The sequence below is a fragment of the Mustela nivalis genome, assembly GCF_964662115.1.
Source record: "Mustela nivalis genome assembly, chromosome: 10".
Taxonomy (NCBI): domain Eukaryota; kingdom Metazoa; phylum Chordata; class Mammalia; order Carnivora; family Mustelidae; genus Mustela; species Mustela nivalis.
Genome location: NC_139029.1, coordinates 19,527,121 through 19,547,274, shown reverse-complemented (window position 1 = coordinate 19,547,274; position 20,154 = coordinate 19,527,121). Strand labels below are relative to the sequence as shown.

General features: G+C 53.2%; 2 protein-coding genes across 4 annotated transcripts in view; one reads left to right on the top strand and one right to left on the bottom strand.

Annotated features, from left to right (window-relative positions):
* Window positions 1-20,154, top strand: part of WASF2 (WASP family member 2) — a 937,387-nt gene that overhangs the window by 640,441 nt on the left and 276,792 nt on the right. The gene's annotated exons all lie outside the window — the stretch shown is intronic.
* On the bottom strand, window positions 2,589-19,634 carry THEMIS2 (thymocyte selection associated family member 2). The gene is made up of 6 exons (XM_082684812.1): window positions 19,432-19,634; window positions 16,864-17,004; window positions 13,594-14,004; window positions 7,485-8,560; window positions 5,365-5,518; window positions 2,589-4,775 (listed from the first exon to the last, which is right to left on the bottom strand). Exons 1-6 carry the CDS (start codon window positions 19,523-19,525, stop codon window positions 4,720-4,722), a joined length of 1,932 nt encoding a protein of 643 aa, XP_082540938.1. The 5' UTR covers window positions 19,526-19,634; the 3' UTR covers window positions 2,589-4,719.

The window sequence follows — 20,154 nt, the reverse complement described above, 5'->3', positions numbered from 1 at the left end:
TGAGGGGCGCCTCGGCACAGTTGGTTAAGTGTCTAATGTGGTTTTGGCTCAGGTCATGATCTCAGAGTTGGGGGATTAAGCCCCACATGGGGCTCTGCTCTGCAGAGTTGGCTTGGGGTTCTGTCCTCCCCCCCCTTCCCCCATCGCGTGCTTGCTTGTGCTCTCAAATAAATCTCTTTACAAAAACCACACATTAGGGGTACCCTGGGTGGCTCAGTTGTTAGGTATCTGCCTTTGGCTCGGCGGGTTGTGATCCCAGGGTGCTGGGATCAAGCCCCACATCGGGCTCCCTACTCAGTGGGAAGCCTGCTTCACCCTGTCCCACTCTTCCTGCTTGTGTTCTCGCTCTCTCACTGTGTCTCTGTCAAATAAAATTTTTAAAAAACAGCATGATTTGAATTTGGAATGTATGATAGCATACATTCATGCATAGTTGACATCTCTAGTTATCCAACTGGCACTCGCAGACGGGCAAGGCAATAGCAGTGATTCTGGGTAGAAGCCTTTTTTCCTTTTGATCTTGAAGCAGATGATTCAGCAATTACAAACTACTTAATAATTCAACAAATACGTGTTGAATACCTACTGTGGCGGCCCACTGGTCACGCACTAGGAATACAGAGCAAAACAGGAGGTAGCGTCACTGGCGGTGCTGGTCCCACGTTGCCCGTAGCACAGAGTAGTGCTCAGCCGTGCGGAATTCCCCGCCGTCCTGGCCTTTACGGCCCCACAGCCATGTGGCTTCTGACCACAGGCAGGCCTCGTTAGAACGAAACACCAGCCTTCTGGGTGACCGTGCCCACCGGGATGTCAAGTACACAGTATTTTCTTTGCACCTTTATTAAGACCGCAGGAACAGCCCGTGTTCTCAGAAGCCTCCCAGGAGCACAGCCAGCTTGTTCTGGGGAGAATCTCTAGGTATCCTGCCGCTTTCCTAACGGGGCAGGGAGAGGACTGAGGCACAAACATGCCAGCTGTAAGCGAGAGGGAGCAGGGGACCACAGCTGGAAGGACTGTTGCCTCCTCAGTCCCGTGTTTATTAGATACAAAATAGCAACAAAGAAGAAGAAAAGAAGGTTATACAGTAGCCATCGTTCTAGCAGGTCAACAGGAAGGAATGTGAGTCGTGTTGGTCACAAGTCTTAGAGGTAAATGAGAAGAGTAAGGCGTGTGGTCCGGCAGCACAGATTTGTAGTTGAGCAAGCGTGCTGGAAGGGATTAGCTTTATAGCAGACTTTCTGGGGAGACAACGAAAAAGGGAAGCAGGCGGCCTTCCCAGCTGCTCGGCTTCAAGGACCTGTTTCATCCTCTCCCCAGAGGCCTGTGGCTAGTATGTGTCTTTTCTCTCTCTTTTTTTTTTTTTTTAAAGATTTTATTTATTTATTTGACAGATCACAAGTAGGCAGAGAGGCAGGCAGAGGGAGAGAGAGGAGGAAGCAGGCTCCCTGCTGAGCAGAGAGCCCAGTGTGGGGCTCGATCCCAGGACCCTGGGATCATGACCTGAGCCAAAGGCAGAGGCTTTAGCCCACTGAGCCACCCAGGCGCCCCAGTACATGCCTTTTCTCAAGGTCATCTTTAAGCATGCTTGCGTGACCAGCACAACTCATTAATTAAAGTTATTTTGAACAGTATGTTATTCTGAGGGACGGTTACAGTATCCTGGTGGGGAATTAGGCTCCTTGGTTACTAGTAGTACTTAATCAGCTTTAACTAGAGAAGAGCCAGTAAGAATTAGCATCTGATGTGGAAGAATAAATGGGGGTTTTTGTCTTGTGTCTAAGATTTATTTAGTGGCACCTGGGTGGCTCAGTGGGTTAAAGCCTCTGCCTTTGGCTCAGGTGATAATCCCAGGGTCCTGGGATTGAGCCCCGCATTGGGCTCCGTGCTTGGTGGGAAGCCTGTTTCTCCCTCTCCCACTCCCTGCTTATGTTCCCTCTCTCGCTGGTCTATCAAATAAATAAAACCCTTAAAAAAGAAAGATGGAGGGCGCCTGGGTGGCTCAGTGGGTTAAGCCGCTGCCTTCGGCTCAGGTCATGATCTCAGAGTCCTGGTATCGAGTCCCACATCGGGCTCTCTGCTCAGCAGGGAGTCTGCTTCCTCCTCTCTCTCTCTCTCTCTGCCTTCCTCTCTGCCTACTTGTGATCTCTCTCGGTCAAATAAATAAATAAAATCTTTTAAAAAAAAAAAAAAGAAAGATGGATATATTTATTTGGGGGAGTGTGCATGCATGTGTGTGAGCAGGGGGAGGGGCAGAGGGAGAGAAATCATCAAGCAGATTCCCCACTGAGCGCAGAGCCCCATACAGGGCTTGATCCCAGGACCTCCAGATCAGCACATGAGCCAACATCAGGAGTCAGACGCTTAACCAACTGAACCCCCCAGGCACCCCTGAATAGATGTTTTTCTTTTAAAAAAAAAAAAAAAACGCTGTTGAGGACGGGGTGTCTGGTTGGCTAAATCTGTAGAGCCTGAGACTCTTAATCTTGGGGTCATGAGCCCCACATTGGGTGTAGAGATTACTTTAAAAAAAAAACTTGAAAAATCATTTGAGGGAGATTGAGAACTCGATCCAGTTTTGAGTCAGCGCCTCCAGTTCACGTTCATTTATTCAGCAGTCGTTGACACCTGGTACAATGTCAGCATGTTCGCTACATCACAAGACATTCAAAAATAGAAATGAGAAAAGATAGGAAAAATAAATATGAAGGGATGGACTAATCTTTTCTGTTTCCCAGTGTACATCTCGTGTGTTCCCAGGAGTGTGTGCTCGCCTCGGAGACCACCGCCCAGGGGGAACCGCTAGCCCCACTCTAACACCCTCCCCACTGCCCAGTGGCTTAGTCCAAAGTTAAGACAAAAGTGCCCCACGGGCACTGTCTGCCTGTGGTCCCTGCTGCCCCCCGCCCCAACCCCCAAGTCACTATGATGAGCCACTCACAGTTGTGGTTTTCAAGCATGTTTTCCTTTTCAGCCCAGCTTTCCTAGCTATGAAATTGCTTGCTGCTCTTGCAGCATCGGGACACTCAGAAACACCCTTCTCTAGGAGTTGGTCGCCCTCTCTGGCCCCCTTCTGTGATCTTGCTCAATTTGGTGCCACAATTAAATGCAGATGTGGAAGTGAAAACTATTGGCATTCTGCACTTGAGCTTGACGCTTGGGGTCCTGTGCCCAGGAGGAACTTTTATCCATACTTATTCCTTGTCCCAGAGCATGCTCTTCCTCAGGGTGCCCCCATGCAGCTAATCTGGTCTCTGGAGGCAGGCCTGGGAACTGGCCCGCAGCTTATACTAGCTGCTTGGGCCTCACCTGGAGCACTGCTTGCTGGTGTGTGGGAGCCAGGAGGCCTGGAAGGACGCACTCAGGTGCACTCCCTCAAATCCGGGAGCTCCAGACTGACAGTCTTTCCACTCCCATGTCAGCCAGAAACTCTGGTTCCCTTTAAATCTATCTCTTGTCCTCTGCTGACTGCGGTGTGCTTGGTTCTATGACTGCCTCCATCTAGGAACCAAAACCCTGCCACTTCCAGGAAGTGAGGCCTGTGGTCTCACCGCAAGGAACAGGCCTGGACTGACCTTGGAAGCTGGTTAGTGTCTGCATAGACCCAGGTTACGCTGGGTGGGGAGGCCCTCCAACCAGTCCACACATGTTGTCTCCACAGTCTAGCTCAGTATATTCCAGATACAGAAGGATTCCGTGATTGGGAGACGGTGTGGGGGTGGGGAAAGAACATAGGCCTCAGACACAGCTGCACTATCTGGGTCAGTGGGAACGATGCTAACATTTTTATTAAGTGTTTATGTGCCAGGCACTGTGCTAGATATTACACCAAGATTATCGCATTTGATCCTTAGAACAATTCTGTGAGGTAGATAACTGTTAGTTGTATTTTACAAATGAAGGAACTGAAGCTTAGGTGAAAAGAACTTGCTCACAGCCACAGCCCAGATGGCAGTGAGCCCAGATGCTAACCCAGGCCCACGACTAGTCAGCCCTCCTGAAGTACCCGACCACTCAGGCTAGTTTTCTGACCTTTAAAATCAGCGCATTGTCTATCCAGAGAGTTGAGGATTTAGATAATGTTTAAAAAGGGTCTGGCACACAGACCTTACTACATGGTATCTGTTCCTATTTTTCCAGACACCCACGTGTCATTTTTATTCTATGGTTTTCGAGCAAAAAAATCTTGGATCGTCACATGCAACTATCATGTTCCTTCACAGGCGACCTAGTCCTGCTCTCTCAGGGGCTTAGGGTTCAGTGGCAGAGGAAGAGGGCGAGGGGGTGGCAAACAGAAGAAAAGGCTCTCAGTGCGGGGTGTTCCGGGTTGAGTCCCCTTTACCGAGAGGCAGGAGACACAGTACCACCACCATCAAGGTTGGTGATCTCAGATTCCTTTCCTCGTGTCTCATGAGACACGAGCGTTGGGGACTCAGAACTGAACTGAACCCAGCTGCCTCCTCTAGACACCAAAGCTCTGAGCTGAAAGAGGCAAAGGCGAGGTACTGGCCCCAAAAAAGCCAGCCCTCGGTGGCAGGAACCTGGAACATGAGGAAAACACTGGAACAATGTTCACCCTTTTTCACGTTGGTCTCCATGAAGCCATTTCCTGTCCACAGTCTGAGTTCAGTGAGCTCTTGTCTGAGGTCTTGCAAAGGCTTGTAACGGTCGACTGGCCTCTCCCTGAGACACAGCAGGTAAGAAGCAGGGCTGCTCCAGTATCTAAAGGGTATTCTGAAATTTCTCATGTATCTCTTCATAATCATGTTCATCGTCATCTACAAAAGAGTTCAAGTCAATGATGATCTTGGGCCTTAAGCAGGTTCCTGAGGTCCTTGCTAGACCATAACTACAAATTATTCTGTCTGAACACTATAAATACTCCCCTTGCCTGCTTCGGGGTGGGGTGGGGGGTAGTTTGTTGGAGATGAACTCATGTTCCTTGCCAGGTCTCCGGAGCCCCTGGGGAAGGAACAATGGGAACCCCTTCTCTCTCTCTTTTTTTAAAGATTTATTTATCAGAGAGGGAGAGGGAGGAAGGGAGCACAAATGGGTGGAGGGGCAGAGGGAGAAGCAAACTCCCTGCCGAGCAGGGAGCCTGACACGGGGCTCGATCCCAGTACCCTGGAACCATAACCTGAGCTGAAGGCAGACGCTTAACCGACTGAGCCACCCAGGCGCCCCTAAACCCATCCTTTAACTTAAAAGCCTCTCTGTCCGACTAGGACTGCAGAAGGTTCTGCTCAAGGGCAGGGCCTTGCCAAGCGATGGCCAGCACCGCCGGAGGCACGAGCAGGAACAGAGCAAGGAGAGGAAAAGCAAGGACAAGGGTGAGCAGGTGAGCAGGGTTAGTTAAAAGGGTCCCACCTGGATCTGTGATGGGCTTAGTGTGCCTGAGGCCCTTCCTGTGGGCAGCAACCTTGCTGTACATGCTTGTGCTGTCCGTGGCGCCCTGTGGCAGTGTCTTCATCTTGGCTTTGGGGAGCAGAGGAGCTTGCTGCTGTTCTGAGACTTGACAAGACTGAGTGGGAGAAAAAGCAGAAATCAGCAGGGTCCATGAAATATAATTTCCTTCCAAGGTCACTTCCTCTGTTCCCCTTTTGACTTCCTGTCCAGGGTAGGGCTTCCTGGGACCCCAAGTGTTTTTGTTTCTAGCACATGAAATGGTCTTTGGCCAGGGAGACAGGCCAGGATGAGCGATGGAAAGGCTGGGAGCTAGAGATGGGGGTGCCCCGAGTTTCTCCACGGGGGCGGGGTGGGGAGGTTCAGTCAGCATCCTTCACCTCTGCTGCTGAAGGGGCGACAAGCAGTCACAAAATCTCAAGACCGAGTGCCCGAGGGGTCCCAGAAGGAGGAGGACTTTTGTTGAACTCCCACCTCAGGCCACAGGCACACCTGTTCGTTTCTCCTCAGGGGACCCTCCGAGGAGCTGTTTGAGCTCCCAATGTACCCAAGAGGAAACCAGCTCAGAGAGAGCGATCCATGTCATACCTCACACAGGACCGCAAGCTGGGCCGAGGTTCAGATGCAGAACCACGTCTGTGACCTCAAAAGTTCACGCTTTTTCTAGCACACTATGCTTCGGAGAGCGCCCCTGCTCAGCGAGGGGAATACAGATACCCCGAGAAGAAAAGTTGCAGGATCAAGGGCAGTGAGCAGGGACTGGGCCCCAAGTCACTTCCAACAGGAGCAAAGGCGGGGCCTGAGGTCTCAATTTTCTGTGCTGTGTTCGTTCTCTTCCATACTGTCAGGCCTGTGTTCTGTCAGCAACCAACTGCCCTCCCGCCTCCACGGATGCAAGCCCTTCCTGCCTCCCCTCTCAGTACAAAATGCAAGTTTCCCCAAAGCTCCCCACAGCAATTTCCTTGCTACATTTTACAACGTGCTTTGGATGTGGTGAGGTGCCCGGGCTGGGCGGTCGGACCCAGCGTCAAACCCCAGGTCGCCTGTTTGCTAGCTGTGTGACCTCAGGGTGGCTCATCTCCCTCTCTGTGCCTCTTGTTTGCTCCACTGTAGAAAGAGCCATCTCTCGGTGCCCACCTTGCAGGGACATCAGGAGAGCCGTGCAGGGTGAGGCGCGGGCAGTGTCCGCCACGGAGAAGACACCCAGCAGGCCGCGGCTAAGAAGTCAGCACTGACCTTATCCCCGGGGACACTGAGAGAAAATGGGAGAACAGAGGCCACAGAGCGAGGGAACTGGGCCATAAGCAGGTCTTTCTGCTTCTGTCCCTGCTTCTTTCTCCATCCCTGGGACTTGGTTTGGGTCAGTTCAGCCCGCACCGACGCTGTCTGCCCACTGCAAGCAGGTGGGGTCCCTGTCCTCAGACCCCTCACGGCACACTGGAAACTAGGTGTTGTCCCACCCGCACCAGGCCACATACCACAGGGCAGGGTGAACACAGAAGGGGGAGGGCTGTCACCTCCAGAGGAAGCCTGAGCAGAGCCTTCCCCACTGAAAGGAAGAAGCACATTCTGGCAAAAGGCCCAGCACGTGTTAAAGTGCTGAGGCAGGGATCACGGCACACTGAGAAGCTGTGGGAGCTTCTCAGCGGCTGAGTGCGGATCGGAGTGGGTGGTGGAAGAGGGGTCTGGCGGGGGGAGATTGACGTCAGCTTATAAATGACCCTCCCTGGAGGCTCAGAAGGCTCAGAGGACAGGGCCGAGGCCCATTGGTGACCAGGGAAGGGCTTGGGAGGCCATTCTGACAGCAGTTGGGGGGGGGGGCGCGGGTTGGAGGCTGCTGACACAGTTTAGGTGACAGCTGATGAACCGGAATGAGGGGATGACAGCGGGGAGAGCACGGTGAAGCCTCACGCTCCTGCTCAGGCCCCCCACATCTGAACTGAGTAAGAATGATGGGCGCACAGCGTGTGAGCGTAGAAACTGTAAGCTCTGTACGACTGAGCTGTGACGCAGGACAAGGAACCGGCAGGACCCGCAGTGACCCCGGCGGGTTCCCCTCCCCACCCGCTTTGGTAGGTTGGTACCTGGCCACTTTTGTTCTTGCCGCTTTGTTTCTTCTGCCCACTGAGGCCTTGACCTTTGGGCGGTCGCGGTGGTGGAGGCTGGTTCTGGAAGGCCGGTAACTTCCGGAGCCTATAGTAGAAGGCTTCCGTCAGCTCCTCCACGGTGGCGACCAGGGAAGGCCCAGTCGGCTGGCCCGGCTGCTGCTCGGTCTCCACGACAGTCAGGTCCAGCCACCGGGGAGGGAGCTCAAAGCACATGTCAGGGTTAGAGTCGAAGCTGACCACCAAGAAGGGTTCCATGATCTTCTCCTCCAGCCGCAGGCCTGGGAAGGAGGGCAGAGGGTCAGCAGGCTGGCTGCCGTCCTTGGCCACCACCTTGACTTCACAGGGCAGCGAAAACTGGGCAGTCAGGTCTCCCAGGCTGTAGCGCCGATTATCATTCATCTCCTCCACGAAACCACTAGAGATGTAGAGGGGCAGCAGGATCTGGTCTTCATTTTCGATCTCTTCATAATCCTCCTCCTCCTCGTCCTCCTCGGCCTGGTCACTCAGTCGCTGACACACCAAGACATCTATGTCCTGGCCTCCAGCCCCATGGGCCTGGCCGGGCCTCAGCACCTCCAGCCTGTCACCCACAGCCAGGGACGTGAGACTAAGGGTCTCTAACCCTTCGACCTCACAGTCCTTTGTGGCCACGACCCGGAGCGGCTGGCCTGGCTGGAGGGCACCCAGGAGGTCACAGGCCGTGAGGAACTCTCTCGGCCGCCGCCGCAGCTTGCCCTGATAAGCCCCGGAGACCAGGAAGTGTCTGGGCACCTTCCGGCCCTTGGTCGAGACCAGGATCCGCCAGGGTGGTGAGGCCAGGCCATGGATGCGGAGCCGCTGGCCTTTCTGCAAGAAGCCTGCCCACGGGTTGAGGAAGATGGGGGGCCCCTCTGGGACCTCCAGGATCTCCGCGGACAGAGGGAAGGGGCCTCCCCGGGCCAGGGCCTCACTCAGCAGCAGAGGCCGGATAAAGTGGATGTGCTGAGAAGAAGCAGTGACGTCTTCCACGTCGATCTCCAGGGTGGAGGGGATCTTGACGACGGTCCTGCGCACTGTGGGGAGGGGAGTCAGCTCAGGGGGTGTCCTGCACACCAGCCCAGGGGTGTCCCTGCACTCCCAGCAAAGAGGTCTGAGCTGGCTGACCTCCTCCCTGTCTGTTCTGCCAACCTTTTCCTATGGCATCAGATTTCTTGCTCACTCCTTTCCTTAACCTCTGTTCGAAAGCTATTATAGGAATTGTTTTTTAATTTAATTTATTTATTTGACGGAGAGAGATATCACAAGCAGGCAGACCAACAAGCAGAGAGAGAAAAGGAAGCAGGCTCCCCGTTGAGCAGAGAGCCTGATGCGGGGCGGGGCTCAATCCCAGGACCCCGGGATCATGACCTGAGCTGAAGGCAGAGGCTTTAACCCACTGAGCCATGAAAGTGACCCTATTACAGGAATTTTTAAACATTTACAAAAGTACAAGAGTATAGTGAACCTCCTAGCTTCAATATTTAATTCAATATTTAATTCACAGCCCACCCTCTTTCATTCATATCCTGTCTGTTCCCCTCCAGGGGGTCATTTTGAATCAGAATAATTACGTGTCATCTTGACCTTTCAGTGTGTATCTCTAAGAGAAGAGATAAAGTTAAAAACATAACCATAATGCCATTACTACATCTAGATAATAATTATTTGACAGTTCATTAATAATACCAACTATCTAATTTGTCCAACCACTTTTTTAAACTCTAATTGAATTTTGAATGGAATTTTCATTTTATTTTTAAAATTTATTTATTTGACAGACAGAGATCACAAGTAGGCAGAGAGAGAGGAAGAAGCAGGCTCCCCGCTGAGCAGAGAGCCCGAAGCAGGGCTCGATCCCAGGACCTGAGCCGAAGGCAGAGGCTTAACCCACTGAGCCACCCAGGCGCCCCTTCAATGTAATTTTATAAGCTACCTTGCCAAATCCTTTCTGCGTGTGTGTGTGTGTGTGTGTGTTAAGGTTTTATTTATTTATTTATTTGTCAGAGAGAGAGAGAGAGCATGCGCAAATGCACACAAAAGCAAGGGGAGTGGCAGGCAGAAGGAGGCTCCCTGTGCAGCACTCGATCCCAGGACACTGGGATCATGACCTGAGCTGAAGGCAGACATTTAACCAACTGAGCCACCCAGGAGTTCCTCCTTTCTGCATTTTAAATAAAGAGATAAAACCACATCAAGAGGGGCGCCTGGGTGGCTCAGTCGGTTAAATGTCCAACTCTTGATTTCGGCTCACGACATGAGCTCAGGGTTGTGAGATTGTGCCCCAAGTCCAGCTCCGGGCGGCGTGTGGAGCCTGCTTAAGAACGCCCCACCCCATTCATGCACGTTCTCTCTCTCCTTAAAAATAAATAAATAAATTAAAACTAAAATTAAAACTAAGAAAAACACCGGTTGGGGCTCCTAAATGGCTCATTTGGTTGAGCTTCCGATTCTTGGTTTCTACGCAGGTGGTGATCTCAGGGTCATGTGATCAAGCCCCAAGTCCGGTTCCTCACTCAGAGGCGAGTCTGCTTGGGATTCTCTCTCTCCCTCTCCCTCCGCCCCTCTCACTTGTGCACTTTCTCTCTCTCTCTAAAATAAGTGAATGAATCTTTATTTTATTTTTAAAAAATACTTTATTTATTTATTTGACAGAGAGCAATCACAAGTAGGTAGAGAGGCAGAGAAAGAGAGGGAAGCAGGCTCCCTTCCGAGCAGAGAGCTTGATGTGGGGATCAATGCCAGGACCCTGAGATCATGACCTGAGCCAAAGGCAGAGGCTCAATACACTGAGCCACCCAGGTGCCCCTGAATCTTGAATAAAAATAAAAATAAAAAACACTGGCTAATGACCTTGGCGACTTGTTTCCTCTCTGGACATCAGTGAGTACCAGGTTTATAAATGCAAGAGGCGGCTCTGTAAGCGAATGTCCCTTATGTGTGAGCCATATGGGAGACAAGGGAGGAACAACCTCCCCCCTCACAGAGGGAGAAACTGAGGCTCAGGTGGGGACAAGCCTCAGGCCACAGTGCTGGGATTTTTGCTCTGTGCGGGGCGAGCCAAAGTCTGGTTGAAGCTGGGAGGTAGCCACAGGGGGTTCATTCTACAGTTCTGGTTTTCTTCTTCGAAGGACTTTATGAATTCCCAGAACTGTCTCATCACCAGGGCAGACGCTGGACCCACCATTCAAAGCCCTGGTCCCCCAGGCCGTGCTCTCTGAGTGCTATTTCCCACAAGACACCAGGGCTCCCTGGGAATGAGATAACTTCCTGGAGTGGAAACGTGCCACAGTCTGGAACCACTTAAACCAGAAAGCAAGAAAAATGTATTCGAGACCATTGCAGGTGTGTCAAAAGGCTCCCCTGGGCCGAGGCTGAGATAAGGTGAGCACCAATAATGATGCCAGCAGATCGGAACACTGAAAATACTGAGTTCACTGAAAATCTGTGAGTTCATAATGATGATTTAAAACAAACAAACAAACAAAAAACACCCTAAATAATCATCCTTGAAGAATGCTAGGGAGCCAACTCATTTTAAAAACTAGGAAACAGTGCGGGGAGGGGTGCTCCTGGGTGGCTCAGTGGGTTAAAGCCTCTGCCTTTGGCTCGGGTCATGATCCCAGGGTCCTGGGATCGAGCCCCGCATCGGGCTCTCTGCTCAGTGGGGAACCTGCTTCCCCCTCTCTCTCTGCCTACTTGTGATCTCTGTCTGTCAAATAAATAAATAAAATCTTAAAAAAAAAAAAAAAACCCACAACTAGGAAACGGGCCCCTGGGTGGCTCCCTCAGTTAAGTGTCAAATTTTCTTTCGGTTTCAGCTCAGGCCAAGATCCCAGGGATGTGAGACTGAGCCCCGAGGCTCTGCACTCAGCAAGCCTGCTGGAGAGTCTCTCCCTCCCCTCCCATCCCTCCCCAACAAGCACTCTCTCTCTCTCTCTCTAATAAATCTTTAAAAAACAAAACAAAACCAAAACGAACTAGTAAACAAAGTATAGGCTCATCTCTTAGGACGTTCCTCCCTATAGGCTGGAGGCAGCGTGCAGAGCAGGGCTTGAGAGCCAGGCAGAACCTGGCCAGGTCTGCCAGAGCAGAGGGAGAATGGTACCCCGGGACCCTGACTTATATAAACACAATGTCCCGCGTTTCTCATGCAAGTGAACCAGAGCTGGGGTGGTGGCAGCGGGGAGTTGCTCTTTAGTTTTTTTAGTTTCCTGACTACCAGATGAAGAAGGAGCCCTAGGACTCAAATCACTATTGCAACAGCCACTCACATCACAGATGCCGGCCCATGCTTTGCATCTGATGACACCAAGGCTAGTGCTGCAAGTTAGGCTGGGGACAAACACAGACCCGGGCGGGGGAGGCGGGTGCACTCCTTGCCCCACACTTCCTGCAGCCATGAGAACTGCCTCCTGGGTCTGGTCAAACCTCTACAGATGTGTGGCAAAGAGCCAACAGCTGGCCTGAGGCTTTTATCCCTAGAAAAGCCTGCCTACAAGGCTGGTCCTCAGCTGGTGTCTGGGGACATGGTTTAGTGTGTGTTCCCACCATCCTCTTACTGCGGGGGGTGGTTCCCTGTCCTTAGCCTGTACAGTCAGGGATGCTCTCTGACTAAGGTCAAGAATTGGGGTGCATGCTAAGCAGAGGGGACCTACGTGACCAGCCCCCAGTAAAAATCCTGGGCACTGAGTCTGTGAGGTTCTCTGACAAATAACAGCTCACACGTGTTGCCACAGTTCAGTGCTGGAGGGACTCCGTGTTTCTGTGTGACTCCACCAGGAGGCAACTCTTGTGTCCTTTTGCTGCAATAAATCACGGCTTCGAGTACAACCAGATGTCAAGTCCCATGAGGCCAATACAGGAGACAGATGCCCACTGGCTCCACCGCAAGGACGCTGTCAACAAAACCCAAATGCGAGACAGCCTGCAGGACAAAGAGCCGAGTCCCTTCAAAAGATCAATTATAAGAAAAATAAGAAAGGTGACCCTGTAGAGTAGCAGATTTAAAAGGCCTGAAATCAACAGCAGTCTTGTGGGTCTTGTCTGGATCCTGCTGTAAACATACTGTAGGACAATTTAGGAGACAGGAGAGGAAGTACAAACACCAAATAGTGGTATAAGGAATTATTGTTAATTTTTTTGGTATGATGAGGGTATTGTGTGCCTGTTTAAAAAAATTATTTTTAGGAGCACATGGGTGGTTCAGTGAGTTAAGCCTCTGCCTTCGGCTCAGGTCATGATCTCAGAGTCCTGAGATTGAGCCCTGCATGGGGCTCTCTGCTCAGCAGGGAGGCCTGCTTCCCCCTTTCTCTCTGCCTGCCTCTCTGCCTACTTGTGATCTCTCTATATATATCAAATAAATAAATAAAATCTTTAATAAATTATTTTTTTAAAGACACACTGAAGTATTTATACAAGAAATGATGGGATACATGGGGTATGTTTTGAAATAATCAGGCAGGGTGGGGAGAGACGAAACAGGACAGATAGGTCCTGAGTTAGTAACTGTGATGTCGGGTGACGGGGTCCAGGAGGTCCTCAAACTCTGTCCCCCAGGGAAGAGGCCCCAGGGCACCCGTTCCACCTTCGCTCCGGCTTGGCCTCCCAGTGGCTTCTACCTGTTTCACCAGCCCTGCTCAGCACGCTGCCCCCAGCCTGCCCTCAGACAGCCGAAGAGACAGCTAGGGATTCACCCAGTGTCCTTGTCACAGAGACAGGAGGGGGCCTTGAGGAACAATCCCTTCCTCCCCAGAGGCAGGAAAATCTGTTTCTCCTGAGCAAACGGTCAAGGTTTTACTGTGTAGCTGCTGCTTTATCCTAGTTGCTAGCGAGTTCATAATCCAACTTTTGCCTAATTTTATAAAGAGTGGGACCTCACTCTTAAGTTCTCTCATTTTTCCTGTCTCCTTTTAGTAATGCCCCACTATCTGGGACTCTTCATTCTGTTATATTGTATGTACTGGGTAAGTGATCTGGTACTTGGGGTAACTTCCACCAGAGCAGCTTTCCAGGAGCCCCTCTCTCGCCCCGTCAACCCTCCCCCCGACAATCCGCCCCAGCGACTCACTGTGCATGAAGGCTTGGATCTCATACTGGGGCCTCAGGAGCAGGGACTGCCAAGGGAGTGTGGGGCAGGTGAAGAGGCGGTCGCTCAGGGTTGGATCCTGCAGGGCCTGGAGGAGGGGCCGAGGGGCGCCAGGCTCCCATTCCCAGAAGGGGCCCCTCTGGGACAGGGGCAGGTACAGAGTGAAGTGCTGGGTTCCGGTGTCCAGCACACAGCGGGCGCGGTAGGTCCTATGATACTCCTCCACATCCTTGAGCAGGAGGGGCTGGTCCCTGGGCACCACCCTGGTCTCTGTGGTGATTTTGTGCGTCGACATGAAGCTGATGGGCAGCTTCCTGGAGCGCTGGGTCGCAGCAGAGAGTAGCTCCTCCAGGGTTTCGTAGCTCTGAGGGCCGGTGAGGGGGCTGAAGTGGCCTGTGGGGCACAGCAGAGGGTGTTAAGGTGGGACGGGCCCTTGTGGGTCCAGGGACACACATACCAGGGCCGCAGAGAACCCGGTCAGAATCTCCCGAAGAAAAGTCCCAAGCATCTGGACATCCAAGCCACAGGGTTGAGGGACAAGCAGCAGCCAGTGACCATGTGTGAAGGGACAGTGACAAGTAGAAATGGGGACAGTTCCTCCTTATGCAGAGAAGCAAGAACTTAGAGGGACTGTCATCAGAGACAGAACAGGGATGTGTTTTCCCAAAGACACTGACAGTGGCCACCTGTGCCTACCTCCTGAACCGTACCTGCCTCCAACTCTGCCAACTTTGCTTCCATGTTCCTCACCACCACTCCAATCCCATATACCCAACACCGATCACCCCATGCTGGGGCAGCGCCACTGTCCCTCTCTCTCACAAACTAGACACCCAGGAGCTCCTAGCCAAATGAACTCTGACCACCACCCTTCACCCCACATCCTGTCTGCCAATTCTGGTGGCCCGACTGCTCTTCCCCCATCCAACTTCTTCCCCTGTCCCCATTCATGCTTCTCCCGCCACTGTACTGGCCTCAAATAGCCCACATCCACACATCGCTTCTGGTCCCCTCTGCAAGTTACCCCAAGTTTTGTTTTGTTTTGTTTTTTTTAAAGATTTTATTTATTTATTTGACAGAAAGAGATCACAAGTAGGCAGAGAGGCAGGCAGAGAGAGGGGGGAAAGCAGGCTCCCTGCTGAGCAGAGAGCCCGATGTGGGGCTCGATCCCAGGACCCTAAGATCATGACCCGAGCTGAAGGCAGAGGCTTAACCCACTGAGCCACCCAGGTGCCCCAAGTTACCCCAAGTTACCTCAAGGCCCCCTCCTGTCTGTGTGACAAGGACTTTCTGCAAAGGTACCAGTCTAGATTCTTCAAGAAGCTGATGTCAAGATAAAAGCTAAGGATTTGTTTCAGCCTGAAGGAGATTAAGAAATCAATATGTGATTTGGGGGCATCTGGGGGACTCAGTTGGTTAAGCATCTGACTCTTGATTTCAGCTCAAGATCGTGAGTTCAAGACCTATGTTGGGCCCCATTTCAGTGTGGAGCCTACTTAAAAAAAAAAAAAAAAGTGGCTCAGTTGGTTAAGCCTCCGACTCTTGATTTTGACTCAGGTCCTGAACTCAGGATTATGAGATCAAGCCCTGCATCAGGCTCTACAGTGGGTGTGGTGGCTGCTTGAGATTCTCTCTCCACCTTTCCCCACTCCCACCTCAGATGCTTGTTCTCTCTCTCTCTCTCTCTCTCGCCAAAAAAAAATAATAAATAATAATAATGATAATAAAAAGGAGAAAGAAATTCCTATTCAAAAAAGGGAAAGAAATTGATGTGATTTGGGATTGGCTTCTGGAACAAGGGGAAACCTTGATTTATTAGGTCAGTTGTTGGAATAAACCAGGTTAGACAGCAGTATTATATCAATATTAAATCTCCTAAATTTGATTACTGAACTACAGTTTACGAACAAATGTCCTGTACTTAGGAGTAATATTAGTAAATATAAGGAGTAATATTTAGGTACAAAGCGTTATCATGTCTGCAATTCATTCTCAAATAGTGCAGGAAAATGTATATATAAATACACATATGGTAATATTTGTTCATGAATGTGTGTGTGTGTGTGTGTGTGTGTGTGTGTGTGTGTAAAGAGGGAGAGAAAGAAATATAACAAAATATTGGTAAACTGGAAAACAACTGGTCAGTCTGGATAAAGAGTATACCGTGGTTTTAGCAAGTCTTCTGTGAACGTGAACACATTTCAGAATAAAAAGGAAAAAACCCCAAAATACCAAATAAAGCATACTACTTCCGTATTTGAAACACTCATTAGCTCTTCAGTGCTCTCAAAGACCACACTGTGCCCGTGGCCACCCAGAGCCCTCTGGGAATCCGCCTCCCACCTCTCCCACCACCTGCCTTTACCAGGAACCCAAACCCTTGCCTGTCCCATTCAGGCGATCACAGCTGTGAAGAAGGAGCGCTTAGACTACACCTGCTCTGGGCTGCACCCCGTTCTAAGCCCTTCCTGCCAGGCAACTCATTTACGCCTCTCCTCAAGCCTGTTCTAGAGGAGTACCCTGAGGCACAGAGAGGAGCCAGGAACTGGCCAAGGCCATGGCACACAGCCTGCAGAGCGGGGCTTCCCAACCAGGCTTCAGCGTCCCAGACACCCCTCACCCCATCCCCCACCTCCCACCCCTGCCCGCCCTGCTAACAACACATGTCCTGCAGAAACCGAGCTCTGTCATTTCTGGAGCACCAGATATGCCCATACTATTCCCTGTGTTACTCCCTCTGGAAGTCCTCCTTCCTGCTCAGGTGCCACCCCCTCCAGGAAGCCTGCCCAGACCCCGGAGGTGGTCTCCTCCTGCCAGGAACCCTCTCTAAACTCTGTGTTGACTCCTGCCCTCCTCTCACTGTCGCCCTCCCAGGTCATCCTGAGCTCCACAGCCCCAGCCCGAGCACACAACAGGTGTCAGTAAATGTGTGGCGGGGGAAATGTGTAAACAAACACAGAGACAGGGACCTGGACAAAGATCCAGAACAAAGAGAGTCCCAGCCAAGAGGCAGATGTGACCAGAGAGATGGATATGGAGAGGGTGCAGCCACTCCAGGTTAAGGGCATCGTCAGACCCCTCAGAGGACATCCGGGGCCTTGGGGCAGAGCAGTGGGGGATGTGAGAGCACAGGGGCCAAACTGGAGGGTTGGGAGTGCATGCTGGGGCTGGAGGGGGCCAGTGCACTTGGGGTTGGCGGGGTGGGGGTGGGGGGGGTTGGTGGTGGACAGGACACAGAGCTGTCTGCCTTACCACAGAAGTTGGGGGGGATTTCTATGGTCTGGCCTGTTCCTGGGTTCTCGCAGACCACCTTCTGGAGGCGAACCTGGGTGACCTTGATCAGGTCCCCTGTGGAGAGGCAGCACTCATTCCCAGAGATCTCGTAGATGGAGCCTGCCAAGAGACAGATTCGGTTTCTGTGTGTCACAGGAGCCAAGTGCTAGCTGGCCTGCGCCCTGTTCCCTGACAGGCTGCGCTCTGCCTCCACTCTGCACCGGTTCCTACAGCCTGGAGCGGCTTCCCCTGTCCTTCCCCGCCCAGTGGCCCTTGGCTCAGCCACACTCAGGCTGCAGGAACCCTGCCTGTGTCTTCCTTCAGCGCTGGATGGACCCTCTGTGAGACACTTCTCAGGCCTTCTCCACACCCCCATGCCTCCTGAACGGAGCTCACAGGCAGGGCAGGGCTGGTTCACCCCAGCATCACCGGCCCTAGCCCAGGCCTTGCCGCCAAGCCTGGGCTGAACTCCTGGGCGAGTAAGCAACGCCCAAAGTCCCAGTTCCCTCCGTACAGCTAGCGGATCAGGCCCAGAGAAGGGCAGAAACTGCCTGGAGGTCACACACACAGCCTGACACCAGCACTAGTGCTTTCTTCTTCACGTGAGCTGTGTTTAAAGGAAGCACGGAGGAAGCGGAGGGCCGCCGACAGGGTGGGTACAGGAGGCAGGTGTCTGGGCTGCCACCATCAAGCACAGTAGTCCCACTTAATGATTTTCAAGTGTCTAAAGCAGTGTCCGGAACATAGAAGGTGCTCGATAAAGATCTCCACCCCCACACCCCCGCCCACGGGCTGGACATACTCCATCTATGGACTCGGGACCCAACAGCGCACAGAGGTCAGCCTTGAGGCCACCTGACCCCAGCCCTTCCAAAGCATCCCCAGCAGGGCTTTCAGAAGCTGATGATAATCCCACCCCCATACTGGGAAAATGCACACGGGCTCATAATCTGCAGTTTCAGGGGGCGGCCCCGCAGGGCTGGTGTGAACAGCAGCTGGGGCACTGGGCACTGGACTGCCGATGTGCTCTGCAGTGAAGACCCATGACTGTCCTCTGAGGCAGGACCTGTTCCCCACCCTAAAAATAATGAGCTGCGCCTGGGGTGAGGCTGGGTGGGGTCCAAGGGAGCAGAATGGGGACTCCAGCTCAGGGCACTTCTCTCTACAGCTGGAAGCCCTCATGATGCAGCTAACTGCTTCGGAGGGTGGGGCCTCTTTTTTTTTTTTTTTTTAAAGATTTTATTTATTTATTTGACAGAGAGAGAGAGATCATAAGTAGGCAGAGAGAGAGGAGGAAGCAGGCTCCCTGCTGAGCAGAGAACCGGATGCGGGACTCTATCCCAGGACCCTGAGATCATGACCCGAGCGGAAGGCAGCGGCTCAACCCACTGAGCCACCCAGGCGCCCCGGGTGGGGCCTCTTAACCTGCCCCAGGACTTCCACCACCTGGCCTCCTCCCAGATTCTTCTCTCACCAAACGTCCACCACTTCCCATGCCCTGGGTCAGGCAGAATGAGGAAGCAGCCATTGTGACACTTGGTGGTCAGGGGATGATGTCAGCAGGAGCTCAAACAGGAGAAGCGCCTGCAGGGAGCCCCCAGAGGAAAGTCAGCCTTTGAACCCACTTCTGCCAGATTCCCAAGAGTTCCTGGCCAAACCCAGTGTATGATGGCAGGTCCTGTCCCCTGTGTGGCCCTCCATATGTCGCCCCATTGGTCTGGGCTCCTCCCCTTGGAGCCCCAGAACACTTCCCCTGGAGCAGCTGTGGCAAAAGCAAGGGAAGAGAAAGAGGGAACAGATGCGCAAGGGTACCCCTGCCTTAGTTTGCTTTCTCAGGAAGGAGCCTCTCCCCCTCCACCCAGTCTCCCAAGTTCCCTCTACCTCCGACGTCCCCATTCCCTCGCCTCCCCCTCTGAGCGGCTTCCCCACCCCTCCGCCGCCTGTCCGTCTCGCCTTCTTGCTCCTTCAGGCAGCAGGAGCCGTTGAGCCCCTCCTCTGCACCCATTCCTGGGAACCAGGTAGGCAGATGTGCAGGTGCGCAAGGAGCAGAGAGCGGGGAAGGCTGCTGCGGGGAACAGTCGCGCACGCGGAGAACCAAGCTGAGAGATCAGGTCGCAAAACTGAGGGCGAAGGTGGGGTGGAAGGACTGAATGAAGGCGCGCAGACAGGCGTCAAGGGGGCGGAGTGGGACGGCAGGCGGAGGGGGCTGACCTGGCACGAGCCCCAGTGTTCCGCTTTCCCACGGTCAGACCTCCCGGGGTGCGTACCGCGGTTTCACCCCCGCTTGGCTCGGTTCCACACACCTGAGTGTCTAAGCTCATTGACTTCTCATCACCACCTTGCGGGCAATCAGCGCTCTCCCATTCCACGAAAGCAAAAGCCGAGGCCCAGAGAGGTTGAGTGTGGCCCCAAGTCACACCTGGGCTTGGGCAACGGCAGCGTAGCTGGGTTTCCCGGGTTTCCGTCGCCTGGGCAGCGCCCCTGCCCCACCACCCCGCGAGAGCCAGGCAGCGGCGGGAGAGAGGGGTCGCGCGGCCCCTCACTCACCCTGGAAGTAGACCCCCGAGCAGACCCGCAGCACACGCGGGAGGGAGGCGAGGTCCAAGGCGCAAACGAAGTCCTGCAGCGACACCGGCTCCATCGTGCTCGCGGTTCGTTGGACTTAGACGGAGTGGCAGCTGCAGGCGCTCGGAGCCCGCAGCCCCGCCCCGCCCCGCCGATGTAGGCGGGGATGCTCCGCCCACGTGGGCGGAGCCTCTTCATCTCCGAGCGAGGGGCCCTTGCGGGTGCCATCTGACCGCTTCGATTTCCTCAACCCTAAAATGGGAAGCAGTGCCTACCTCTCACCTTGGCTGCGCGACGTCAAAGGTCTAGATCAGGGCCTGACGCCCAGAGGCTCCGACTAAATGTCCACTCGTCCCCAGTGGTCTGTGATGTATCCCGTGGTGGAGGAGGGGGCGCTGAGGAAGATGAAGGAGAAGTCCCAGCTGCTCCCCACCTGCCCCTGCCTTCTTCCCAGTTAGAAGGAGGAAACGCGGCCCGCCTGCTGTAGTTCTGGGTCTCACAGAAGACCTGTGCCCTGCACTCTGCATCCGCAGAGAAGATGCAGTGTCAGGTCTCCTGATTCCCTCTCCGGGACACTCGCACTCCTTTACGGACGGGGAGCTCACCACCTTTCCAGAACGCTCATACCTGCTGGACATTTGTAGTTAAAATTTCTTCCTTGGGCTAGAGAGAAATCTGTTTAGGCGAGAGCCCTCTTGCTTGGTA

Excerpts from the sequence above, each read along its gene's own strand:
- THEMIS2 (XM_082684812.1), bottom strand. The coding sequence starts at position 19,525 with ATGGAGCCGGTGTCGCTGCAGGACTTCGTTTGCGCCTTGGACCTCGCC. Across the intron at positions 8,561-13,593 it reads GATCCAAGCCTTCATGCACA|TGCGCAGGACCGTCGTCAAG; the intron begins GTGAGTCGCTGG and ends CCCTCCCCACAG. Across the intron at positions 5,519-7,484 it reads GCAAGAACAAAAGTGGCCAG|TCTTGTCAAGTCTCAGAACA; the intron begins GTACCAACCTAC and ends TCTCCCACTCAG.